Source organism: Fundulus heteroclitus, chromosome 5 (assembly GCF_011125445.2).
Source record: "Fundulus heteroclitus isolate FHET01 chromosome 5, MU-UCD_Fhet_4.1, whole genome shotgun sequence".
NCBI classification, from domain to species: Eukaryota; Metazoa; Chordata; class Actinopteri; order Cyprinodontiformes; family Fundulidae; genus Fundulus; species Fundulus heteroclitus.
This window is the reverse complement of record NC_046365.1, coordinates 24,563,455-24,591,355: the sequence shown is the minus strand read 5'-3', so window position 1 is coordinate 24,591,355 and position 27,901 is coordinate 24,563,455. Positions and strand designations below refer to the sequence as shown.

Genomic DNA, 27,901 nt, shown 5'->3' with positions numbered 1-27,901 from the left:
TGCATTTTAATATATCCTTTATTTTTATTAAACAAAATCTCAGTAAAAACTCTTTATGAAATAGAAAGATTTCCCTGTCAGTAGTACGCTGGCAGCTGTGAGGCCATCCGGACTCCATCCTCTCATCTCCAACAACCTTCCTTGTTGCGATTTTTAACCACAGCTACGCATCAGTTTCTCTTAAAAATTCACTTCAAAAATCAAAGACATCTCTGCTAAATCCGTGGAGGGTATACGCTGAAGTTCTCCGAGCGAACAACTTATAAAACGACAGAAAATCAGAAAAGATAAATGTCTCCACTTCCGGTACATCAGCTGATTACACAAGAGTGGGCAACAGCTCTGCTCTGGTCTCTCAAAGCATCTCCCTTTTTATTGAATCATCACCTAAAGAACATGTTAATGCGATCAACTTCTGGCTCACGGTGACAGAACGTCGACGGTACAACGTGCCAAAGCTACGGCAAGGCCAGTGATTTTTATTTCTTCTTAAAAAAGGCTTAAAACAGAGCAGTGAGTAGGTGCACTGTGCACAATGAGACACCTCTGGCAGTGTTCTCAAAGATTTTCTTAAATGTTAAAAATGGGGGGGGGAAGAAAAAAAATAAAGGAGGCTACATGATTATCGTCACAAAATAAAAATCTCTTTGGCATATGAAACCCACCCAGAAGCATAAAGCCACACACGCACACTTGCATGCACACGAGTTGAAAAGTTTTTTTTTTCCTTTTTAAACAAAAACTTAAAAGCTGTCATTAAGAATCATTATTTTTTTTCTTCCTATAAAACACAAATTTGAGCCCTGTTAAGATTATGAGTCCCATACTCGATGATAATTGCATATTTTACAGCAGGCGGAGAGCAGAGGGAGTTATCTCTACTGGTGAATGTATTATCCTCTTCTCTCTACCGTTGAATCCCACTTTAGGTCCTCTGCTTCCTCCTCTTCTCTCTTTCAGCATCCTGTGAGACGGCAGAAAGGAGAACAGGATGAGACTGTGATCTGTTCAAGGTTTTTCTCCAACATTTCAGCAGGAATCTTCTCCAGAGAGTGGTTCCTTAAAACTTAAGCTCATGTTATGTTAATGCTAATTATTAATAATAAGGATAATACTGGACACGATCTATCCCAAAGCTGCCTGAAAATGCTGCTGAAGGGGTATCACCATGCTGGTGAAGATTCTCAGTCATCCAGGTCATGGTCATTCCAAAAAAAAAAAAAGAAGTAAAAAACAAAGCAACTGGACTTGTTTTCCGTAGTTAAAGACGTTTCGCTTCCTCTCCAGGAAGCTTTCTCAATTCAAAAAGTCTGGAGTAATGTGGAGTAACAAGCTTTATACTACTGCCCAAACAAATGCCTTGTAATGGCTTAGATAACATGCAAATTCAACCGAAACAGGTCCACCCCTTAGTAATGGGCGGTCGTTGAAGTCATTAAGCCAGCAGATTGAACCGAAACCGGTCCACTCCTCTGTAACGGGGAGTCGTTAGGGTTGTTATAGGCCTGGATTACAGGAACGATGTTAACCATGTTAATCTGACAACAATATGACTCTAATTACTGATGTGCCTAATTCAAAACAGACATCAGTCTTTGGTTATGTTTGGTACAACTGTTCAGGTGCTTGTTCATTTCATGAAGCAGCCAATCACATCGCAGTATCCTAAAATATTTAGACATCGAGACGTGGTGTGGGTGACTTGCTGTAGATGCTGACCATGTCCATCCATTTATGACCACACTGTAAAGGCAGAGGAATGCTTTAAGTCTGGAAGGTCGAATCATCTCAAACTGCTTTCTTTAACTTGACAATGAGTTCCCTGTGCTCCAGTGGCCTCCGCAGTCACCAGATCTCAACGCACCAGAGCTTCGAGGCGAAGGAAAATGTGGGTGAACACAACAGCTCCACAGCTGATCAATCCGAAGCAATGGTGTGATACCATTATGGAGATCTCTGAATGTTTGAGAATTTTTTTTTGAATATATGCTAGGGCTGGGTGATAGGACCAAAAAGAATATCTCTGTATTTTTAGGCTGAATGCCAATATATGATATTAATCTCAATGTTTTTCTTTTCATAAAGTAATTATTACAGTAAAGACATCTCTGAGTCAAAGTGTTATCACAAATGTCTCACGGGCCACATTTGTTTAACAGCTAAAAAAATTTTTACTGAAAAACATAAAAGCATAATAACGTAACACAGACCAACTCAATATAAACAATATCTTTTTTTTATTTTTTATTTTTTTTAAATTGGGATAATTATAAAATCTCAATATATCGCCTGGCCCTAATCTATGCCTTTGATGGCTTAGACCGTTCTGAATGTAAGATGGAGGTTCCACCTGCTTCTAGCAAGTTCTACCTAACAAAGTGGCCGGTGAGTTGATATTTCCCTTCACTTCCACAGATACTAAAGATGCACAATATATCCAATGGCAGTCGTCATCCCAGATGTAATTTGTGCAACAATGAATACCTGCTTACACGCACTAGGATATCAGACATCAAATACCATGTTAACATCACATAAAGCATGCCAATAAAATATTTGGCCCCTTGGTGCCCAACACCTGTTCTACATAATAGTGGGAGATGCGCTAAACCAAACAGAAAGTGCTTTGAACATTGTTATGATGGCAAAGACAGAATAGTTTACGGTAAACCTCTAATCTTATCCATCTTTGTAAAAAACTATTTGGAACATCCTTTGTCTTCTGTAGTGCGTTCCATGAAGGATTCTGTATTGCATAAGATGAAGGTTGAAGCTTTGGGTCACTCTAAAAGCATTTGTACAAATTTTACTCCGGTAGTTGAGGTCTGTGCCGGTAGAGTAATCAAAATCCCATTTAATGACAGGAAGCGAGATTGTTAAATCTACTTCTGAGAGTTTAATGTACGTTTTACAGAGTAACTTTGATGGTTGGATTTTAAGGAAGCTAGTTATTACTAGAGGAAGTCCATTTAGATTATTTTATTGCAGCTCTGGCCATGTGTTTGGGGTCGATAAACCTTCATCTCCGTCAAGTCTTTCGCAGCACCTAACAGGTTTTCTTTGTCTTGAAGAAAACCTGTTAGGCCGTGAAGCTTCATCCATCCTTCTTGTCCCAATAAAAAAATAAAAAAAAGCATCCCCACAGCGTTATGCTGCCAATGCCACTCCAGGTGGTAACTGTCCAGTACACATAGCTTTTTGCTTTCAAGCCTTAAAAAAAAAAAAAAGGTACATTTTGGTCTCGTTTGATCCACATGTTTGCCAAGTCTGCAACATGGCTTGTAGCAAACTACAGAGGGGAACTTCTTGTGTCCCCCTCCCTCAACAACTCCACAATCCTACCACTCTGCCATAGGGACTTGATTTTGTATGTGTTCTGGCATTTCAGCACTTTTGTCCACTTTGTGTTGGTACATCAAATATACCAGTACAACTACACATACGTTTGTGGTTCCAACATGACAAAACGTTAATCCAACGTGTTTCTGGTCACCAACATCATCACATACTGACCGTTAATAATGCTGGTTGTACTGTCTGTCGTAGGGTGGTACTTGCTGAAATTCGTCCGGCATCATATGTCCATCGAAGCTCTCCAATGGCCCTTCAGCCTGGTACGCATAGCCCGGGTAACCAGTTTCCATTTCTGTAAGGCATTACAAAATGCGTTGTTTTAGTTCCCTAATGCTGATAACAGCTCTAAATACACCAATGATAGTTATCATTCCCCCAGATTTAGAAATCCGGTGAAACAAAAAGAGCAGCTGCTGCTGGGAGGATGAGACCATAAAAGGAGAAAGGGAACGCGAGAGAAAGAACAAAGGTTAAGAGAAAATGCAGAGCCAAGCTTATTAAGATGGAATGCTTGAAAGACATAACCTGACGAGCCAGATGCATGTCGCTCCGCCTAGCTTCACTCACATCCATCTGGGACCTCTCCCATAGAGAGTGATTTCTCCAACCAATTTTATTGTCCAGCCAATCAGGACGCAGGTCTGGAGTTTCATAGATGTGACTTAGTGGAGAAGTGACCGTGACGCGAGACTGTTTTGATTCAGACAGCAATGGCGGCTCGCATCGAGGAAGCAAGCGTTAACATTGATGCTGCTATTTCTTCCGTGTTGTCCAATCTAACTAATATTGTTTCATTAAAAGAACATCAGAGAACGCCTCTGAAGGCTTTTGCTAGTGGAAACGATGTTTTCGCCCTTCTCCAGACCGGATTTGGCAAGTTTTGTTTTCCGGGGCGCACCCGTGGTGGAGCGGTTAGCGTGAACCATGTTAGGAGGCCTTTAGTCCTCAACGCGGTCGGCCCGGGATCGACTCCGACCCGTGGCGCTTTGCCGCCTGTCTTCCCCCCTCTTCCTGTCAGCTCACTCTCAATAAAACGCGTGCCACTAGAGCCGCAAACACATAAAAAAAAAAAAAAAGTTTAGTTTTTTCCTGCGTCTCTCTCATCAGAGTCACGGGTTAGCTTCGGTGTGAGTGGTTGAAATAGCACGTCGATAAAGATGACACACAAGTGGCTTATCCAATCATATGCAAGGATTTTTGATAAGGCCCAGCCTTCAATAAAGGTAATTCCTATGGAGAGGTCCCAGATGTATGTGAGTGAGGCTAGGCGGAACGACATACATCTGGCTAGGGTCAGGTTACTCAAGACATGGCTTTATCAGAATTAAAGTTGGATGTTTAAAGAAAGCTAGAGCCCAGAGGACCATAGTGCGTTTGAATTATGTACACAAAAGAAACAGAAAACAAGAAGGAAAAATGTGTTTTAGATATCCAAATGAATTGTGGTTAAAGCCCCCCCACCACATACACTACACGCATTACAGCTACAAGTAAAAAAAGTCAGCAGGCAGCTGCAGTGCTTGCACCATGTGCTCTAGTGATGCAGAATGTGCTGTATACGCCCATTTCTGGCCACACTCACCATCTGGATAGTTTCCTTCAAGGACACTGTTGTGGGCCTGTAACAAGAAGGCAATGGTCAGGTACAAGGCTGCAGTTCTACCCTTTTCACTTGTTAAAGAAAATAGAAGCTTTCCTGAAAAAAAAAAGAAAAAAAAAGAAAGTGGAATTGAGACAGCAGATGGCGCCACACACTCACCGCCTCCCAGGCCTCAGGGTTGTGTCTGAACAGAGAGTTGGTGAGCTCCATAGAGACTCGCTTCCTGTAGTCGGGGGTCTTATCCTCATTGATGCGGAAGAGCACAGCTGCGGCGTAGACAGCTGCAGAGAGAGAGAATTAGTTAATGGTCGGTGATCCACAGATAATTAACAAAAAAATAAATACATAAACTGGAACAGACGTCAGGAATGCCTTTGCAAAAGTTTAGAGGGAACCTCAGGTCTTGCCAAGCTCCGAAACGCACGGGGAATTACATGCGTCGAAAAGGTCAGGCAGAGGAAATGCATATTGGAACCCTTACCCAATTTTTACAAAATATAAAACATATAAGGGGAGGAAAGTTGGTAGGATCTTTTACACTTATTTTATTTTAGAACATCTCATTTGACGTGAGCTGCACCTTGGCCTGGTGCTTTCACGACTTATCGGTGGGGTTTAGCATCTGGTGGTGAATGCTCTGACATTCAGTAATGGCCTCTGGTCTTCCTCACTGATGAGTAAAGATAAGCTCCTGCATCCAAAGGTTACAAGTTTGCCTTTAAAACTGTATGAAACTGTTGATTTTTGACAGACTATCGGTCTTTAGGGTTAATTCAATCTGCTGAGGGATACATGAATTAGGGCTTTGAATGAGAGCAGTCACTGCAGAGCCACAGGGTGGACATTATTTGGACATGGGTTATTAACAGGGTCTCTGCTCTGTAACACAAACAGGAATATGAGTAGACTGCCTGATAAGCAATGCTTGTGAACAATGTGTTTTGAATTAAGCCCATTTTAGCATAATTTCTATAGCATGACGATGTGCAAGTAAATGTAGGCGTCTGCCGGTGCTGAAGAAAGTTTGATTTAACTTTACATAAGAAGACAGAGCAACATCCAAGCCAGTGCTACAGATTCATTTATACCAATTTCCACCCTAAAATCAAAAGGTAAGAAGCTTAGCTGGTAGCTACACTATCTGGCTTGGTTAGTTACCAAACATTACGTTAGCTACGCTTGGTTGACTAAAACTAGCTTAGTTTGCTACAAATGCATTCGATCTGACTCAGAAGTTGGAGCTTGGATTACACCCCACCTGATTATAAGGATTCTCGCTTCCTGACAGAAAACCGAAGGGACTTTGCTCTGAGCTTTCAAATATGAATTTTAACTTTCAGGTGTCGCTCTATTTGATTTCTTCCGACTTCGAACTCTGCAAATGCGACTTCTGTGTAGAAATAAAACGCACTATAGCACCAGCCAAGACAACTAGCGTAAGTTTAACATGCGTGAGGCTATGTTAATAACATCTTTAAATTAGCTGGTTGGCATAAGGTTATGTTGCTAACTTGCTCTGTGGGGTTGGCTGATGTTCAAACTTACTTAGATTAGCATATAAAGTTTGAAAAGACTAAATGAGATGAAAATTGGCATAACTTAAACAAAATACAATCTGCCTTTGAGGTTTACATTTAGGCAAAAACAATTTAAAATAGGATTCTGAACAGTGACAGCCTTGTATAATCGTTTAAAGATAGGGTTCTATAGGTCAGCAAAATGTTGAGCATGAAGTAATGGAAATGATAAGTTTAGGCCAAATACCGGAACACTGCTCTTACAGTAAGTTCGGCGCTTCCTTAAATTGATTTCCTGTCTTTCCAACTATAACTCATAGCAACATTACAATAAGCTAATTGAGCTGTGATGCATAGGCAGCCTACCAATGCCCTCATTCTCGGAGTGCAGCAGGTCCATCAGTGGAGATGAGGCTCCCTCGGCGTCGATGGTTATGGCTGCTTCTTTGATTAGGGCCAGCTCACACAGAACGCCTGCCGCCACCCGCTTCATGTTGTCCGATTGGGAGTAGAGGAGCTGCAGAGACCAGGATGACAGTCAGAGAGAGAAAAAAACGTTTTTATTTTTTACCATGTTACCAAAATTAAGGCTTAACACCAAAGCTTTAAAAAAAAAAAAGAGAAGTTTGCTGCGTCTCATCAAAAGTTTGTTTAATGAAATGCCAATGATGGAAAAGTAGTATTTCTAGATTTTAAGTTTATACATGAAAAAAATACCCAAATAAATGTTACAGAGACCTGATTATTATAACTAATAATCAATAGTTACAATTATTTTTGTGGCCAAACAAACATTTACTGCTTTTCTGTTTTTGTTGGATAATATTTCATAGTTTCTTACAAATCTTTGGGTAAGTACCATAATCATGTGATATTTTTACTTGAGGTTATAACACCGTGAGAATAATACTGCCGCTTGGTCGTTAAAGGTTGTGTCTGTTACCTGGACAAAGAGTGGAATCGTGTCTAAGCTGGCAATTTCTTGTCTGTTGATGGGATCTCTTGCCAGGATGTGCAAAGCTCCTGTGCAACCCTCCAAGATCTCTTCCATCTTAACACCATCCTGAGATTGAAAGATCAAACATTATTCCCTGAAACATAGGATTTTTTTTTTACAGTGTCCCGTAGTAAAACACGCCGGCAACCCGTCGGGTACCTGGTATGTCTGCTGATTGGATGAAGCGTTTTTCTGAGCATCCTGGTGGGACTTGAGCAGCAGGTTAACCAGACGGGGGATTGTTCCTGCTTCTCTGATGGGTTCCTGGTTCTCTGCGCACAGGGCCAAGTTACGGATCAGGCCAACCGTAGCCTGCAGGGGGGGGGGGGGGGGGGGGGGGGGGGGCATAAAGACATTCTTAGCACAAGATCTGTATAATTAGTCTAAAAGTAAAAGTTAAAAATAGTTTCAAGATGAGGGACACTTTGCTCCCCAGGGACACCGTCTTTGTCCATCTGTTTACCTTGGAATCCCTTGATTAGGATTTTTAATCTGTTAACTTTGTTCTCTAAACCCACAAGTCGTTTGTCTTCCTCTGTTCTTCCCAACTAAGGCGTTTTGGGCCCTTTTTCCCCCAAAACCAACGCACTTTAGCAGAAGGATTCTTTTCCCCTTTAAATCCATTTGTTTACCTTGACGACTGGCCAGTAGTAAGGTGCGGTGATCAGTTTGGCCAGCAGGGAGATGCCAAATTTGTCTCTCACTTCGTGCTGTGCCATCTCGGCATACTGGTGCCGCGAAGTCAGATGCCGCAGGGCGCAGACCGCCGGCTCTATTACGTCTTGTTTACCGTCGGCGCGCATTATGGCCTGGAGCAGCGACTCGACGCCGTTGCACTGGGTGACCAGAGACTTGTTGTTGCTGTTGTTGCACGTGAGGTTGGACATGATGCCGGTGGCGCAGGTGAGCATGTTCATGTCGTCAGACCTGAGGAGTCCCACCAGGACCTGCAGCAGGTTATCGACGCCATCCTGTGGAAGTAGTTAGCTCAGATTAGATGTGATGTGTGCTATATCGGGCAGATGAAGAACGATGTGCTTGAGAATGGGATCTGGACCTGCTTGGTCGCAGCGTCAGACAGGTTTCTGAGAGTCCACAGACAGTTCTGCTGCAGGCGCTGGCTTGAGCCTTGCAGGTGTTTACCCAGAGCCTGCATCCCACCTGAGGAGACAAAAGAAAAAACCCCTCAGCTCTCAACAGCATCTCATAAAGCTCTGCTATGTGTTGGGGGCCCCCAGTACAGCTCAAAAAGTGCTGCGTGACTCTTCGGTACACATAGGCGTGTTCTCTCACTGCGTATTTTGCATACCAACGTCTACGATGGCGGGTTTGGTGCTGGGGCACACAGACAGGACTTTGAGGACACGGCTTGTGGTCCACAGCAGCTTCTCATAGTTGTGGTTTCGCATGATGTCCACAAGACCTTCGGGACCTCCGTTGGCGAGGATTATCAGCTGTTAAATCAAGAATAGAATTTAAAATTCTTCTTCTAACGTATAAAGCCCTTAATAATCAAACTCCATCATATATCAGAGCTCTGATTAGCCCGTATTATCCTAACAGAGCACTTCGCTCTCAGACTGCAGGTCTGCTGGTGGTTCCTAGAGTCTCTAAAAGTAGAATGGGAGGCAGATCCTTTAGCTATCAGGCTCCTCTCCTGTGGAACCAACTCCCAGTTTTGGTCCGTGAGGCAGACACCCTGTCTACTTTTAAGACTAATGTTAAAACTTTCCTTTTTGACAAAGCTTATAGTTAGACTGGCTCAAGTTACCCTGAGCTACCTTTATAGTTTTACTGCTATAGGCTTCGGCTACTGGAGGATCTCAGGATCTAATTTTCTCACTCTATAGAGTTCTACTGTTCTTCAATTATGTATTATGTGTTGTCATTTCTGCTTTAACTTTCTGTTCTCTCTCTTTTATCTTCATAGTAGGTACACCTGGTCTGGCGTTCTGTTAACTGTGACATCATCCAGAGAAGACGGCTCACCTGCTACTACCATCTAATGTAGAACAGATTACTAGATCAATGTGTGCTTCTGTGCTTGTTTGTCTCTCTTGTTGTGTCTCTGTTCTGTCTTCTGTAACCCCCAGTCGGTCGAGGCAGATGACCGTTCATACTGAGCCTGGTTCTGCCGGAGGTTTTTCCTTCCCGTTAATGGGGAGTTTTTCTTCCCACTGTCGCTTCATGCTTGCTCAGTATGAGGGATTGCTGCAAAGCCATGGACAATGCAGACGACTCTCCCTGTGGCTCTACGGTTCCCCAGGAGTGACTGCTGCTTGTCGGGACTTTGATGCAATCAATTAGGTTCCCTTATAGGACATTTTTTTACCAATCTGTATAATCTGACCCAATCTGTATAATATGATTGAACTTGACTTTGTAAAGTGCCTTGAGATGACATGTTTCATGATTTGGCGCTATATAAATAAAATTGAATTGAATTAAACAGAGACGCAGCGTCAGTAAGTGCTGCTGTTTAAACGTTTAAGAATCCCTTTAATCCGCACGAAAAGAAAAAGTGATACACAGAACGACGCAGCCGTAGCTTGTCCAGGCAGATTAACACCACTTAAACCCTTTGTAATTATGTAAAAATCGCTAAATAACCCTGACCACACCCATACGATTACCGTGCCAGCACCTGAACAGCTCGGTTCACATGCCACACCCAACACGAAACATGTTCCCACTGCAGTATTTGGCAGCTCTCCAAGCTTGTGTCTTTTCTGCAAGAGCACATGGTGCAAGAGTCACACAGTCGCAGGGGCACACCTTGCTCTCCTGGTTGCCATAGGCCAGTAGCTGCAGACAGTCGGTGGTGATGGCCAGGAACTTGGGGTTTTGCTTCTTCAGCAGCGGCACCATCCTCTGCAGTCCGTCGGCCAGACGCACGGCCATCTTGGCTCCCTCCTGGTGCAGCAGCAGGTTGTGCAGCGTGGTGATGGCATAGAAGAGCACAGACTCCACGGGAGAGCTAAACACCACCAGAAACAAAAGTGCGGTCAGAGAGTCCATCTTTATACGGAAAATTTACATTGGGCGAAGATTTTTACTACATTTTAGTGGACTAAATTTCCTGCAACTATAACCGGCAAAAGCTGGAGAGAAATGCTTGTTTGGGTCTTCTTAAAACATAAAAGGAAACCCATTTCATTAAAGCAAGTAGAAACATTGGTTACAAATCACTATTACGACAAAAAGCAGATCTGATTGGGTTGTCATCTCCGTACAATATATACTGGTTTATAATAACGTCAGTCGTTTTCTTCATGGTCGTCATCGTTCTAACAATTTCTTTTGTTTGATTTAGTCTAATTTTCATACATAAAAAAAAAGCTGTTGACAAACAATGTTTGCCAGAGTTTTATTTGATGAAATCACTGAGTTGTTATGAAGGTTGGGAACTAATCAGTAACAAAGATGTGCAACATGATGGGCCTATTTTCTGGAAAATGGGGGAGGCTGCAGACCTAAGCTGTCCCAGAAAAATCGTGATGCTGAAAAAAAAAAGAAAAAAAAAAAGGGGACATGCCTGGAAAATCTGTGAAATCTTAGAATGTTTAGACTCAGTGAAAAGCAGCAAGTGTAAGACAATCACTTCCAGCTCTCGCTCAGACCAACAATCTGACAGCCTGTTGAAGAACAAAGCGTTTAACCCCGCACTCCTAAATCTGCAATTAAATCTAATAGTTTTGGCTTGTATTTGTAAATTATGCATTTTGTTTTTCTGTCCTGGGACAGAAGATGGAAATTAGCCAGAGGCTCATTGTACGTCAAAGTAATAACGTTCTTATGCACGGTTCCCTAAAATACGTAAAGTAGGTCAACTCCTGTCATGGTGCCAAGTGTTGGACTGATGAGTCATTTAAGGAGATATTAAAGCGTTCGAATCATTGTCCCTGAATAAACACAACAATTGATCTGTGTTGTCACCAGCTTGGTCAGTCGTTGTCCTCAAATATCCTCAGTGAGGAAGACTTGCCCAGAACAAAGCTGAAACATGAGTAATTCAATTTTACCCACATTCAAAGAACTGTACTATGTCAGCGAAAGAGCAGAATAATGTTTACTGTGCGTTTAATTCATACAAGAATAATAAGCAAGACGGGAGTTTATTAAAGACTGTAGCTGTATGTATTGAGATAGATATATGACCAGACAAATGATAAAGAAACGAGCAGTTCAGGTGAGCATTGAGAACTTTATAGCAACGCCACCGAAGTTGAAGCAGCTCATCAGGGTTGCACTGCAAAACGGGAACTAATAGAAAGTAAAATCTTCTTGAAACAAGTGTATTATTCCTTGATTTCAGCAGGTAAATAAGACTATTTGCCGATGGATTGAGTATTTTTTACCCCTAAAATAAGATAATTAGATATCCTGCACTTCAAATAAGATGATGGAGATGAATCGTTCCTATTTTAATTGCAAAAATTGTATTCCATTGGCAGATAATCTCATTTACCTGCTCGAAACAAGGAACTTTTAATTGGTTATTTTTAGTTCGCTTTTTGCAGTGTGCAGGTCCTCCGGTTGGGACAAAATATCTTTGAGCAGGAAATTTGATAACGGCAGCAAATTAAACGTAATTGGTGAGTGAGTGAAGTACGAGACAAATCTTACTAAATGCTAAAAAGGAAGATTCCTATAAAACTTTATTTGACTTCCAGAATATGGTGCCATTTTTAAATAAACAGGGGAAAAAAATCTATATTTTTTTTGGGAAAAAACGGACCGTTTTCTTGTTATCTTTGTGAGTACCACATGACAGAGGACTAAACAGCAGGAAGTAAAGCCCCCTTTTTAAACACGGGTCAGACGGTACCTGAGCAAGCGGACGAGAGCGGGAATCCCTCCCGACTTGAAGATGGAGAGCAAACCCTCCCTTGAGTGGGACAGATTATGGAGGATGCTGGCTGTTGCCCTGGCTGTGTCCATGTCGGTGGTGGTCTGCATGGCCCGGATCACCGCCGGCACCAGCACGGGGGACTGGACTAGGGCCCGGCGCGAGGCCTCCTTGTGGGTGATCTGGTTCACAATCTGCGCCGCCTTGCTGACCACCGCCTGTTCACAGATTTAAACAATTGAGGATGGGGGGGCATTTTTTTTTTTTATTGTTCCGTTCTTAAATGCTTTGATTGATGTTTTTGCGCAGCAATATTTTAGCCTAGCCAAGTCGTGGTGTGATTTTGCATACATGTGAGGGCGCGTGTTCATCACCTGATCTTCATCGTTGAGCAGTTTAGTGAGCTCCGGGATGGCCCTTGTGGCCAGCTCGGCGTCGTCCTGGTAGTTGATCAGATGGATGATGGCCTGTTTAAGCATCTGCGAGGGCTCGGCCAGCTGCTGGACGTTGGTCATCTGGGAGGAGCCCGTCTGGGTTGACATGATGACGGTGCTTTCGTCCAGCGTCTCGGGGAACATCGCAGCTCGGACGCGCTGAGTTCTGCTCAACGTGCTCTGGATGCCTGTAAAGAAGCAAAAGCGGTGATCAAACTGATAAAAAAAAAAGACTCATTTCCACATGGATGCTTAGGTCTGAGGGAGGCTTCGTCTTACCAGGGTCTTCACTGGTGACGGTGGTCGTAACATAACTCGTGGAGGTTCTGTAATCGCCGTCTTCATCTCTGATGGTGGTGGCTCCCGACTGGATGCCCGAGTCGAACCCGTACATCGTCTGGCTCCACTCTTGAACCTTTACCCTGCCGCTTTCCATCTCGCCCACTAACAAGCACAAAAAATAAATAAATAAAAAAGGATCAGCGGGTCAGAAGTTACGCAAATACATTTATACCCATCAATAAAAGTCTGAATGAACACTCAGTAAATCACTAAATGACTTTTGACACAACCTGTCTCATTTTGAATCACTTCCCTGGACTTAACAGAAGTTTAGCTATTAAAACCATGAGGGGAAAGTCTGTGCGACTGCACAGCTGTTTCATTTAGAGGCGTAATGGCGTCTGAGATAAGAAATCTATGAATATCGCAGTTAGCCCGTGTTTTCTCGCTAATGCATCGATTACGGCGGAGGCTCAACAAAGTAGCCAGGTGAAAGAGAGCGCGCAGTTAGCCTTCCAGAGGATTCGGCCCGAATCACTCTCTAATTAACTGACTAATCCAGCCTATAGGGGCAACTGGGGTAATTAGAGTATAACTCATTTTACACGTTTGTAAGGGCATGTATGGGAAAGAAAATAAATCATATTCAACTTCAAAACTTGCACTAAGCACCTTTAAACAGCATACTGGAGAAAAAAATGGTCTAATTGGGTTAAATTATATATTACAACAACTTTATCTTGCAGCTTAATTAGTTATATTATTAACAATTATTTCTACATTGTGTTTTGTGTTGGTTTAAATTATTATTTCATTTAATCATTTATGATCAGGTAACATCCCAGATTCTGACATAAAAGCCGAAATGTGTTCCACAAAAGTAATTTCTAGCATTTCTCCTTTAATGCACGTTCAGTAGACTTACGGGATTTAGCCAGATAGGGATTCTAGCAAAGGTGCCTTTACATTTTTTTTTTCAAAATATATGAAAATTGATGAAAAAAATCTTAAAGAAATGTATAAGCCAGAGGACCGTGGAAAATAAAATCAAACAATATGATTGAATTTGACTTTGTAAAGTGCCTCGAGATGACATGTTTCATGAATTGGCGCTATATAAATAAAATTTTATTGAATTGAATCCAGTTAAAATAACCGACAACATCATCAAAATCCAAACTGAAGATGATAATAGAAATGTGCAGAATGAAGGAAAATGACAAAAATAGGAGCCGAGTCACTTACTTTGCATTGCCATCCTCGTCTCTTGTTATCAAAGGAGCAACGATGGAGCCAACCTGAAACATGCAGAGAAAGGAAGCAACGATTTGCCCAGATTTCCTTGACTGCAAATGATGAAGACACGTCAGACTACCCTTCCATCGTTTCATGAATTACTAAACATTCTGGCACGCTCTCTGCCTCCTTGCACAAGCCCTGTCATTTTGCTTTTTTGTCTGCCACCGTGACAGATCCCGAGCTGGACCCTCCTACCCTGCAGCCAGGCACTCTGACCTGAAAACGACAACACAAAGCAGCAGCGGCAGCAGCGGCGGTGGCAGCGTGGTTTCAGGAGAAGGGAGGGCAAAATGGGCGGAGAGACAGCTGCGCGTCAGAAATTCTCAGAGCCGACCTTTAACCCCAGGCCCCCGCCCAAACAGCCTGAGAGCAGCCTCCTCCTGACGTATGAAAAATCATCAACTTGCCCGTCAGGGTTTTGGTGAGCCACAGCGTCACGGACAGATCCTAAGGTCCAAGAAAAGGTTAAATACTGCACATATGTGGCTTTAAAATGTCTCCATACAGTCATTTAAACGGCTTTCAGCAGCTCCAGTCGTCTGATCACATGCCAGCATCACTCCAGGTTGCGTATTTATGATTTTACTTGTCGGTGCAAGTTCGTTCCACACCGCAGATTACATCTCATTTCCCTAATAATCATCCTCCACGTTACATTGGCAAGGTTACTCAGCCTAGATACAATATGACTCTAGTATTCTGTATGGATTTCGTAACGCAGTCAATGCACCTGCTCGTAAAACAGTGCGGTAGAACAGCCTGTGCGCACCATGTCCCAGTCGATTTAAACGTCTTTCCTTTTTGTGCGCCGAGATCTTTTGTGCGGGTTCTTTATTTTCCAGAGTAAACAAAGGCTATCAGTACACGCATGGAAATGTTCGCCACATTCTTTGCGGCTCGGATGACATTCACCGCAGAAACTCCCTTAAAAATCTGCATTTATAATAGCTGCCTGCCACTACTGCCTGTGACACATGACCAACCAGCACAATGCGTACACTGTGCTGCTTTCAAGTGCTTTCAGATGTTTGGCTGTTACAGAAGGCTTTGTTAGGCAAATTGCTGGGCTACATTGTGCGCATGTTTCACAAGCACTGAAGATGGACTTAAAGTATACAAAGATTTCAAACAATAAGACAATGAATAAAAAAACAAAAAAACTCCATCCCCGAAGCTGTTGTGGGAAGCTGTTGTAGAGCACCAATAAGCATCTACGTGAATCTTCCATTACTAAAACCAATTAAAAAAAAGTTCTATCAAAAGCGCATAATGTCTAGCTGCTGTGTTGGCAGGTGGTGAGATATAAAAACTATGTCCGGGCAACAGAGTGATCAAAGTACAGCAATTAAAGGGTACTGAGAAGAAGCTTGTACTGTGTAAGATTGGCACAGGTCTTCTTTTGTACAGTGCCTTTCTAAATACCCCTTGGTACCCTCATTTAGGACAAGTATTATAGGGATTTTGGGCCAAAAAAAAGGTAGTCAATTACTGGGAACTGGGAGGAAAACCATACTTGATTTTACAGTAGGCCTATAGTACATTGTGAAACAGCTATTGGCTGCAGTAAGTACTTTGGCAGGGATGTCACTTACAACTTTGCATATCTAGACTGAAATCTTTGATAATTCTTATTGGCAAATAATATTTTGCCAAAGGTATTTGCTCACCCACCTTCACTCGCATATAAACTTAAGTGACACCACAGTCTTAATCCATATGATTCAATGGGACATTGGTCCACCCTTTGCAGCTATAACAGCTTCAACCCATCTGAGAAGACTTTCCATGAGGTTCAGGAGTTTAAGGTAATTTTTGACCATTCTTCCAGAAGTACATTTGTGAGTTCAGACACTGATGTTGGACCAGAAGACCTGGGTCTCAGTCTCTGCTTTAATTCATCCAAAAGGTCTTCTCTTGGGTTGAGGTCAGGACTCTGTGCAGGCAAGTCAAGGTCATCCACACCAAGCTCTCTCATCCATGTCTTTATGGACCGTGCTGTGTGGACTGGTACACAGTCATGATGGAAGAAGAAAACTGTTCCCACGAAGTTAGGAGCATAGAGTTGTCCAAAATATTTTGGTCTACTGAAGCATTCAGAGTTCCTTTCACTGGACCTAAGGAGTTAAGGTCAGCTCCTGAAAAACAACCCCACACCAGAACTTGTGCCAGCATTACACTTGGCACAATACTGTCTGACAAGTACCGTTCTCCTGGCAACCAGCAAACCCAGACTCGTCCCTCAGATTGCCAGATGGAAGTGAGATTTGTTGCTCCAGATAACATGCCTCCACTGCTCTAGAGTCCAGTGCGGACGAGCTTTGCAATGTTCTTGGTGATGCATGGCTTGGATGCAGTTTTGTTCGGCCATGGAAACACAATCTATGAAGCTCTCTACAAACTGTTCTTGAGCTAATCTGAAGGCCACTTGAAGTTTGGAGGTCTACAGCAAAGTAGATTGGCTCTGCAGAAAGTTGTTGACCACTGCACGCTTTGTGCCTCGGCATCCGCTGCCCCATTCCATCACTTTACCTGGCCTACCACATCAACAGCTAATTTGCTGTTGTTTCCAATCGCTTCTGCTTTGTTATAAAACCACTGACAGTTGACTGTGGAATATTTAGGAGAGGAAATTTCATGACAGGACTTGTTGCACCGTCGGCATCCAGTGACAGAAACACGCTATAACTCACTGAGCTCCAGAAAGCGAACCATTCTTTCACAAATGTTTGTACAAACAGTCCCGATTGCCCTGGTGCTCGATTTTATACACCTGTAGCTATGGAAGTGATTAGAACATCTGGTTTTCATTACGTGGATAGGTGAGCGAATACGTTTGACAATCTCAGTCACGTTTGAAAGAGTATCTAAAAAGCAATTTCACAATTTCTGCAAATTCAAATTGGAGTTTGGTTTGGACTTGAACCGGGCCATTCTTAAACATTCATAGCGCTCCACTGTAGCTCTGGCTACATGTTTGAGGTTTTTGTCCAGTTCGAAGTTGGACTTTCATGTTTTAAATTATGTTTTGCAGTTTTTCTTCCAGGATTGTCCTATATTTAGCTCCAACCATCTTCTTATTTACCCTGACCAGCTTTTCTGACACCACAGAGAGAAAGTAAACCCATGGCATGATGCTGCAATCACCATGTTTCACTTTGGGGATGATGTGTTAAAAGTGGTGTGCATCATTGGCATGTATACCAAAGATTATGTTTTTTTTTTCAGCCAGAACATCTTATTTCAAATGTTTGCAGTCTCCGTTCTCCTTGCCACTCTTACATAAAGGCAAGATTTGTAGAGTGCCCTACCAACTTGTGTCAACAAATTCTTGAACCTGTGCTTTGGACCTCTGGAGCTCCTCCCGAGTTACCAGGGACTCAATTGTTGGTTCTCCCTTAACGCTCTCCTCGCAGGGCCTGTCAGTAGAGATGGACGGCCATGTTTTGGCAAGTGTCTTTCTATTTTCAGAGGATGGACTGAAAGTAATTGTCCTTTAAATGTTTTAACATTCTTCCTGACTTGTCTGTGTTCCTGCCATCTTCACGTTGCTGTTTGTCCACCAATGTTTTCTAACAAACCTGAGCCCAAGAGCAGCTTGGTGTATATTGAGATTAATTAACATGCAGGTAAAGACTTTTTACTGTTTAAGAGACTTCAGAAGGCAGTCCGCGGCACTGGATTTTATTTATCCATAGCAGAGTAGAGGGGACTGAACACAAATGCATTGCAAACGTTTTCAATTTATATTTGCAAAGAACATTGGAGCCTAAAGAGACTCCAGTGGATGTTACCACTGCTCATTTCTCATCAGTGTTACCTAAAAGGTTTGCATGTTTTCCTCTAGGAATGTACTGTAAGGCTTTTAGCCCACCCCCATTTTTAGAAGAAAATACTTTTGCCAAAAGACCAGATCGACTCGTAATGCATCAACATGTTTTCTTATCTCTGTTCACCTTCACAGTGCAGCTCAATGAGTTTCATCTGAAGTGAGTCTGGCATGAATTCCCCAGAGGACTGTCTGTACTTGCAGCTACATGATGCACTGACTCATCAAGCATCTGCTGACAACTGCTCTTACAGTCAACGTTCACGCACACCTTTCTGACTAAAAAGGCGCGGCTTCTCGTTATTGAAAAAAAAAAAATCATACGGAAAACACTATTTCAACATTCAACACCGAAGCTGTGTGTAACTGCCTTAACATCATACACGGCTTTGATGCATGACAGATAAAAGAATATATATTTTTTCCAGCCTGTGTGTCTTTTTTTGCACATAACATTCCCGTGTGCTGAAGATCAGGGAGCGTATTTGTGCTGCTTTGTTGCTCCTGGGCAAGGCAGCGGGTTCAGTCGACTGTTGCAGTCTAGTGACACACCCTGCCGATTGCCCTGGTAACATGCAGGGCTCTGTTTTGTTGAAGGTTTATCTCCTGGCCCATCTGATGTTTGAGGCGGCAGACATTTTGTCCTTTTGATAAGAGGTGCTCCTATGGATATCTTATTTCTCTTTCTTTTTTACTCCTAAACCCTTATAAAAAAAAGATATACATATATTAAAACATTTAAACAACAGATTAAAGTAAGGCTGGGACCAAAATCTTCAGTTCTTATCAGCTCGTTTCTTATAAATGCTCCGTCGTATCGTGAACTTCAGCCTGGACTTTGCTCTTTCCTAGTTAATAAGTGATGCCTTCATTTCACTCTCACTGTATCTTCCACCCATACTGAAACTGTAACACGGGGGGCCAGCTTTGGGAGAAACCCGCATTTCACACCCTGGGCCCCTCCCACCCGTCTTGTTAGGCAACAGGATGACTTCAGGAGGCTTCTTCCAAAAAAAAAAAAAAAAAAAAAAACAGCCCTCACAGTAAAACCAGGAATGTGCATCAGTGAAAAGCTGCCAGAGCAAGTTGCAACAGACAAAAGCAGACGTGGATACCGTCCAACTCCTGCGGCTGAAACACTGGTGTGGCATTTCACGCTAACGCTGCATATTCAATATGTCTGAGTGCAAAGCTTCTGCAGCAAAATACCTCTCACGGTTTCACTAGTTTTAATTTAAACTCCTCTGACTCATCCGTCATGTCAAAACTGCTGAAACTATCAGATAAGATGGCCTCGGCTGTGACAAAAGGGATGAGTAAGGCTGCAGTCAGTGGTGAGAACATGCAGTCCTGCCCCCATTCACAGGCGTGTCCAACAGGGAGTGTCTCCACAGCAACAACAGCTTCTCAATAAGGGTGTGGCGTAGGATCCTGTGGTTGAAGGTGAGTACACCTTCAGGGAATATCAACATTTTCTAAAATCTCCCGCTTGTTAAGGTTCGCAGTTGTCAAACAAGGAAGTGTAAAGAAAACCGCTCCGGCAGATCTTAACTTTGCTTGCCTAAGCTCTTCTTTGTACCACAGCAGGAATAAATCAGGTCAAAGAAAAAGGCTCAGGGGGCCCTGGGATGAACTCTGCTCATATTCCCGTCGTATCCAGGAGGTTGCAAACAAGCTCCATGGCGTTTGTACTAATTTCTTATTTAGGTTTAATCCTTCTTGGCAGGCAGAGGGGTAAATAAAACATCAGAGATGTTGCTTTTCTCTCTCTGGTAGGGTAGGCTTTGCACACCTGCTAAAGAACATTAAGCCCGCACAAATCCAATAAAGTTAATTTTAGGAAATATGCTCATTCGTCTCTTTGCCAACAGCTACAGGAGGAAACTGATCTCTATGGTGAGCTTGCTTACAGACTAGCTTCGATAGGCTACAAGAGATCAGCATGTTAGAAAACTAATGACCTGTTTTAAGAGGAAACAGCCTCTTGAAAACAGGTCATGTCAATTGTTTGCATCAATACTTCCCCTGTCTATTTGGCATTTAGAGTGTACAGCAAAAAGAAAAAGAGTTTCATTACACGGGGAAACATGATTCTTGACTGCGGACATGGCAATAAACGTCAAACTCAAACTTTTACGAAGGGCCACGTTCAAAATATTCTCAAAAAACACAATTTGGACACATGTCACCCAATATACATCCAAGTGAGAGGATTATGTCTTTGTTGTTTAAAGAACAAAACAAAAAAAACCTTAACCCCATCTGGTATAAATCTGATTTCTAACAGACTTCCTGGTTTTATGTTTGGGCTGACAATCACCAAAGCAGATTATTCCAACACACATCTGTAAAGCTTCTTGTACCATCTGGACCAGTGAACTATACGACATATAGGTCATTCTCCACATCATGAACAACACGCCCATGAAAGGCAACCCACACTCCCTTTGCCCACACCCATTTCCCACAGGACTTTAACAAACATCAGGCGCTCGGTGTCCAATCCTTCATACTGCTTAATGTAAAAACAGCCTACTTTGTCCAATGTAGGGTTTAAACTCCATACTAAATTTACTGTAGACCTCCTATTAGGATGAATTTTGAATACACCATAGACTGGATTCACACAGTTGAAATTCCAACATTTTGCTGCAGCATTCTTTGCCAAGATTGCTGTTGACATGCTCTGTCTGCCTAGGTACATTTTGTGTAAAACACCTGTACTGCCACTGTTACCACATAATGAATCTCTAGTGCAATATATCAAGATGCTGGAAAGATGACAGCAGAGAATATTAAGATTTTACTGACATCGGAATTACAATACTAAGCTAAGTTTTGGTGTGCATAGTCAGTTTAGGACCAGTCCACACGTACACAGGTTTGAGTGTATCCAACCAACGTTTTAGCCAGATTGGAGGTTCTGTACAGATGAAGCGGCCACTAAACCGAAAACATTTGAAACACTTTCCCAGAGTGGGGAAGTTTGAAGCCCCTCCCTGCGACGGCTTTGTCTGGACACCCATATCCACAATACCTGAAGTTTTTGCGCATTAAATGCAAGGTACACACACCTCCTCTCCCTTAACATGCAAATACTAACACAAACAACAATAGAAGACTTTGTAATTGCGGTTGTGTGTCACACACTATTCAATTTATTGTGTAATTTATAATAGTGCATTATACAGTTGACTAAAAATTCAAAGTTAAAATTCTAAGAATATTAACATCAATATTAACATTGCAGCTGTTTGTAGTAAATTGCTTGCCAGCTTAGGCCACAAAGCTTTGCCGTCTGTTTTGTCAAGTGAAAAGCATCTGTACACAATTTTTACAGAATTATGTAAATATTATGTAGTGTATGGATAAAAAAAAAAAACTATGCCCAACACTTGAAATATTAGATGCTACCATTTGAATGCAGAGTTCAGTGTCCGTTTACTGGGTTGTCTTGGATGGCAACTCTGCGGAGCCCATTTTGACGAATGAAACAAAAAAAAACAACATCTGTACATTTCATTGAACCTTTATTCGGGCTTAGCCGTAGAATAAAACTAAAGTTACTACTAGCTTGTTTGCAATCTAAAGTAACCAAGTTGTGCAGTCCAGACTTTCCAATCAACCTCTGTACACTTTTTTTCACTGTATCATGTGATCAGTGGAGGAATTGGGCTGAAATTTAAAATCTTTCATGGATGCTAAAGTGGAAGTTAGCTTCCTTGGTTGTCATAAATCTGTAAATCAATAAATAAATCAATAGCTGAAATTGATCCATGTACTGAGAACCATCTGTACCAATTTACAAAACACTTTGTATCTTTTTTCCACAGAATTGAAGATCAGCTGTTTTAGGAGAATAAATCTTAACGCATCTAACTAAGTCCGCCCAAAGCCCGAACCACAACACTGTCATCCCACAATGATAGAACAATACCATTCAGGCACTACAGAGGCTGCGAGGGCAACAGGGTCTCAGTACGCTATGAATCAATAAGTGAGGATGTGAGAAGAGCTAATGGATCTTATGTGGTATGTCACAGGAAGTGGTTGTCAACCTCATTTGACTCACTAAAGTTGTGAGACAGTCTGGACGGAGAAAGGAAGTTTGTTTAGAGAAGTCGAACTGCTGCTAATTACTACGAAACACAGATAGGGCTGCAGACACAGTTCTGTGAGCGTCACAAACCCAGATAAAGAAGAACGCAGCTTGAAGGGCACATTTCTAGATTGTTTTTCAATGACCGCAACAGTCGAGCGATAAAAAAACCAGTCCATTGCAGCACCAGGCTTAACCCCATAAAACCCCGCAGAGAAAGAACAGCCAACGTATTACGGCTGTTTCCTTCTGCAACGTGCAAACCGAATTAATCTTGATGTGGCGTATACCGCTCCTCCTCACTTTTATCTGGAGATAAACCAAACAACTCAAGCTGACGGCTGCCAGAGAATTAAATAAACAGGGGCAGAATGGCTGAAGGCCCTTGTTCTGCGAGTTGATTCACTGCCACTACTTTAATGAGTCAAATTAGGCCAGTGGATATAGTACGGTGGCTGCAAACTGGAGCGTAGCTGTTTACTCCCTCTGGGATCTCACTGTGAATCAAAGGAAATGTGAGAGGTCTCGTAGGAGGTTCCTGAGCGCACAGCAGAGTCACATTACACGGACCTGATAACAGAAGAGGGAATGAGTAAAAAAAAAAAAAAAAAAAGCAGTAAGTGCTCATTTCCACAGCCTGCACTGGCGAGAAGTTCAAAAAGACGAGGAACGAATGCACATCCACAGACTTCTTTATCAGAAGTAATGGCATTAAGAAAACGCCTGAGCGCTGATTTCATAGTTGCTGCCTTGCTGGGAGATTAACATTTTTCCAGGCTCTTGTTTGAAGATAAAAAGGACATCCTACCCCATCCACGGTGTTTGGCTAATGTTAGGAAGGAAGAGGATGAACTGACAGCACAGAGAGTGTCTGTGTTACTTTGTTTGGAGATCGAGAGGAAAAGAGTAGCCACATTGTCCCACTGACTCCTGTTTTAGTGAAAAGGAAACTACTCAAGAGTTCCCCACTGGGTGCGAACAAAAAGGACCGAAGAACATCACGACAACTCTGTGTGTTCACAAGCCAAGTTTGGCAGACAGATCTGCACCCAAAACTCAGTCTACAGGCCTGCATGCGGAGTTTCATCTTAAGCTGCCAATGCTACGCCTCAATGTGTGCCTGAACACTGAAGCTGCGTGACAGATAATTAATTTTTAAGATGGATTTGAGGCACATGGGAGAAGGGAGGGTGCTGCTGAGGATACCAGGGCAATGGCATAAAGAGACCCTAAAGAATACAGCAAGTTTATCTAACACATTCAAGTTCAGAGACTGAAGAGTGCTCAAAAGGAATGGATGATCAAGTAATGAATAAGGGTTGTCTGTCGCTTCCTTTTGAACACCACTTGAGTGAGAGGTGTATTACTATCCAGGTATCCCCTTAAACAAGCATGAAGTCCAGTTGCTACAGCATTCAGTAATAAAGTATTTCATTATAAAGATACCGAACAAATTCGGCTATCTAATATAGGGTTACCAGACGTCCCTGATTTACAGGGACAGTCCCCGTTTTGGATGACCTCCACCCGGTTGGTCAAGTTAGGTTACAAAGTTGGAAAGTCCCTTTAGACCAATGTAATGAAAAGCCCCTGTACTACTATTATACATGTACCAAGGCTTTCATTTATGTTGCTGTTATGTGCAATAAAATCAAAGGCAAGCTTTAAAAATTTCACACGTCTTGCCACAAGCAAGCTATAGTTGCTGGATATGTCAAACCAGTGAGCTGATCGGTTTGTTTTGATAAGCTCTTTAGACTACTTTTTCAGTGTCATAAATCTGTCATAGGCTACTTACAGGATGAACAATTACAGTTGCAGATTACAACTCCGATTGCGTAAATTCTGATGTCAATTGATTTATGGAAAATGAAGAAATATATATATATTTATTAAAAAAAAAACTGACTCAGAGAGCCACCATGCATTTTTGTCATGCATTCTTCGCCGCCTCTGCATTACTCATGGATGTGTAGATTACACAATTTTCTCAACCCTTAGCTGACTTTCTGGAAGTCATATTTAACAGTGAACAAGCGAAACAATACCCGATACTTCTGACTTTCTTTCAAAAAGGGAGGGAAAAAAAAAGAAGCCATTTATTGTGAAGCCAATCTACCAAGTGAAGCTACTTTGTTGATTTCTTTGTCTTTCAGCCACACCCTAGCTGTCTACACTTTCCTCAAAATCTCATGGAAGGGTAATTAAGGGAAGGGGAGGAGGCGGAGAAAAAAAACAGCCACAACCCGACCCTGTCAGTTCAGCCGATGGTAAAAAAAAAAAAAAATCTCTTGAGTCAGAGTTGGAATGTAGATCCCTCCCTCCTCACCCGGGTAATGAAAAAATTATCAGCAGTAATGTATTCAGAGGAATAACGGCAGGACTCAGCTATTTTCAGAGAGCCGCTAGACTCATACGTGGGTATTTTAGGCATTTGATAAGACCTGACCTGAAAAGACCAATGATAAACCTCTGTGTGGCTTTTAAACGATCACATATATAAAAAAAAAAAACAGTGTTATTAGTTTAATCATTTGGATCAAGTAAGAACCCTTACCCGTATTTGGTTCAACTAAGAACTGCTGGTGGTAAATAATTCATCTTAAGGACTTTTATGCTTAGAGCTGTGCTGGGCTCTGCCAGCTATACTTGATTAGTAAAATACAACAGCACAGTTTGACTGCATAACTTGATGCTTAAGTTAAACACTTCAGAAATCTGTCCCACGATTGAATTCTTTTTTAGGGCACACTATTTGGTTATTGGTTATGTTATGCAAAGGAAACATTCTACAATATTTTAGCTAGTCTTTTGAAATTTTAAAAAGGAATAAAAGCAAATGTTTACTTTTTGCTGGCCTGACTCAACAATAAAAATACATCCAAGAAAACCACGAGAGTGTTGGATAAATATTTAGACCGAAAGCTCAATTGCCAAACAAATCAGGTTAGAGGTAAATTTATAGACATGTTGCTAACCTCGATGGGAAACTTCGTGGCTTTCGTCTCTATGGAAGCGCTACAACGCTGAACACAATGCAAACAAAGACAATACGCGTGATGAAAAGCTGTAACTGAGCCTTCGGAAAGTTCACCGTCAGGCACCACTGGATACAGACAGAAGCGAATCCAAATCCAAGGGAAGTAAAAACATAAACCAAGAGGTCAGGGTAATGTGCCATCTTGTAATCCCCTTTAAAAAGTGTAATGATTGCTAGACTGAAGGACCTCCTGGCCTTTTGCTCTGCTAATGTAGGACAGTATCAGGGGTATTAGGTGGAAGGGGGCAGGGATTAGCACTGTGCATCCACAGATGTAGCAGCCAAATCTACTGCAAGTCCCCCCCACCGTGGACGTCCCACTACCCTTCCACTCTCTTCCCTGAGGGCAGACAGGAACAGCTTTCCACACCGGCCACAATCTGCTGCTGGACTACAAGTGAGATGGGTATCAAGCATGAGGGCCATGCCCTACTCAATCCTTGGCACATTAAGCAGTCTCAGCAGGAAGCATTTGTTTAAACGCAGCAGGATATCACACAGGATATCTGTTGACTCTGATCCAGACGCGTTGCAATGGCAGCCAATGGTAGCCATTGATTCCCACTCAACGATAGAAAATATAATTACGATTAGGGGGTCCAAAAGAGAGACAATCCTAAGTCCAAAGGAAATTTGTTTTATGAATTTTTTTAATAACAATACAAACAACTTTCTCAATTAGAAATCAGGGATCTTGGGACTGATTTTCTAAAATTGGTTTACTCTTGAATTGTGGACTTTGAGTGCAAATGTGCTTCGGAGGTAATGACATTAGCAACACCGTTACTGATATTTGAATGATACGTTAGGTTGAAATAGGAGCTGTACAAAATATCAAATTGGATTTGGTATCTTAAGATCAATGTCTACTATATCTTAATTGCAACGTGCTTTTTGGGTGCGATATTTGACAGGATATTATATTTCATGTCCTAAACATTAATGCTCAGCATACAAGTCATACTTCTGGCCATTTGGTTGGACGTTAACGCCCCTTAATGCCCAGACTGTACTGACCCAAGCATTAATTTGCCCTTAACGTGGTGATGTTTTTTTTTTTTTAGCTACTTTGACAACTAATGATTAAAATAAATGTTCTATACTGTGGTTTTATATCCCCAATAAATGATATTCACCAACATGAGGTCACTCATAGTTATTGTTATGATTTGATCAGTGGTCACAACTCAGTATTCACCTGACCCTGGTCCCAATTTATTGAGAAAAGAGAATGATAAAACTTCTCAGTTTAATTTAGCAATAAATAAATAAAACAAAGACACTGATATGCAATAGTTATGTAGATGACTTTGTCTTCAAAGGAGGTACAGGAATAATGGGGATATACACTGGCCTAAAACATTCTTAATGTTTGCCTTCAAGAAGCAAGATTTACTCATCCTTGGTTTAAGTTGTCTAAATAAATTAGTTTTGAGAATGGTTGAGTAAGGAGGTGATATGCAAAGTAAACTTTGTAGAACAAAAATAAATAATGTTCAGGACCATTGCAAAAAGCACAATAAGTCTGGCTCATTGGGAGTAAAAAAAAAAAAAAAAAAAAAAAGATAAATGGAGACTTTTTCAAAACACATGAAGAGGTTGGCTTATTGGGTGTCTTCTTTCAAATCTGGTTTAATCCAATAGACTCTAAGCAAGAGGGCCAAGATTACACAACAATGCTTTTCACATCCAATCTCAACTCATTTAATGTTTGACTTTGGGAAAAGCAGCCAAATTAACACATGTGAGTAAAGTCACAAAACAATAAACTTATTTCCCCCCCCCCCCACCCCTATAATACCCCCAAGTATGTTCATAAGAGTGATCAGTTAGCCATCAAAAGGCTCTAAGATATGAGTTAACCAAATTATTTTAATTTAAAAGAACCAATAAAAAAATAAAATAAATAGCTGACGCCTGTGTGCATTTATTATCCGTGAACCTTCACCATAGAGGTAAGATAGACTATCCCTCCTCACCTGCCACTTCCCGACGCAAATAGACAATAAAACCGAATATTCCAAACGACAGAGATTTAGACTGATATAGAAAAAAATAAAAAAATAAAAAATATTGGATACAGAGTTTTCAGAACCAGCTCTCTGCAGCTTTACGGAGAAAAAACCCCCCAACAACTTTAATCGCCACTAAAGAACCTGTGGTCGCAGTAAACTCGGCAGCAGCAGACAGAACTGGATCGCAGTAGTTTGAGGTATGCGGAAATGAACTTCAAATACATAAAGCTGGATTTTTACCCAGCTGAGAGTGAGTTTTAGTAACACGATCTCCGAAAAATAACACAAACGCATTTTTTTCCTTTTTACACACACACACTAAAATAAAGCTAAAGGGGTGTTTAAATTAAGCGCAGGAGCAAACAAAGAGGAAAATGGGGAAAAGCACACTGGGAGCCGTTTGGGAGCAGTAAAAGCAATCGGAAAAAATACCATCAGTGAATCTTACCTTTAGAAAACACAGGAAAGATATTCAGATAGTCCCAGGTCGGCGTCTGTTCTGGGGAACTCTTCTTTTTATTTCTACTCGATACTCTCCCCCTACCAATGTTGCCTGTCGACAGCGCACGGAACAAAAAAAACGGAGTGA

General features: G+C 41.8%; 1 protein-coding gene across 1 annotated transcript; it reads right to left on the bottom strand.

The window, feature by feature from the left end:
* On the bottom strand, positions 1-27,901 carry jupa (junction plakoglobin a). The gene is made up of 16 exons (XM_012852050.3): positions 27,761-27,901; positions 14,279-14,331; positions 13,031-13,195; positions 12,692-12,939; positions 12,297-12,535; positions 10,244-10,445; positions 8,778-8,922; positions 8,526-8,629; positions 8,101-8,439; positions 7,628-7,780; positions 7,415-7,534; positions 6,838-6,988; positions 5,114-5,235; positions 4,937-4,973; positions 3,514-3,646; positions 1-964 (listed from the first exon to the last, which is right to left on the bottom strand). The coding sequence occupies exons 2-15, from the start codon at positions 14,289-14,291 to the stop codon at positions 3,516-3,518; spliced, it is 2,169 nt and encodes a 722-aa protein (XP_012707504.2). The 5' UTR covers positions 14,292-14,331; positions 27,761-27,901; the 3' UTR covers positions 1-964; positions 3,514-3,515.

Excerpts from the sequence above, each read along its gene's own strand:
- jupa (XM_012852050.3), bottom strand. Across the intron at positions 12,536-12,691 it reads TGCTCAACGATGAAGATCAG|GCGGTGGTCAGCAAGGCGGC; the intron begins GTGATGAACACG and ends ATCTGTGAACAG. Across the intron at positions 7,535-7,627 it reads CCAATCAGCAGACATACCAG|GATGGTGTTAAGATGGAAGA; the intron begins GTACCCGACGGG and ends TTTCAATCTCAG.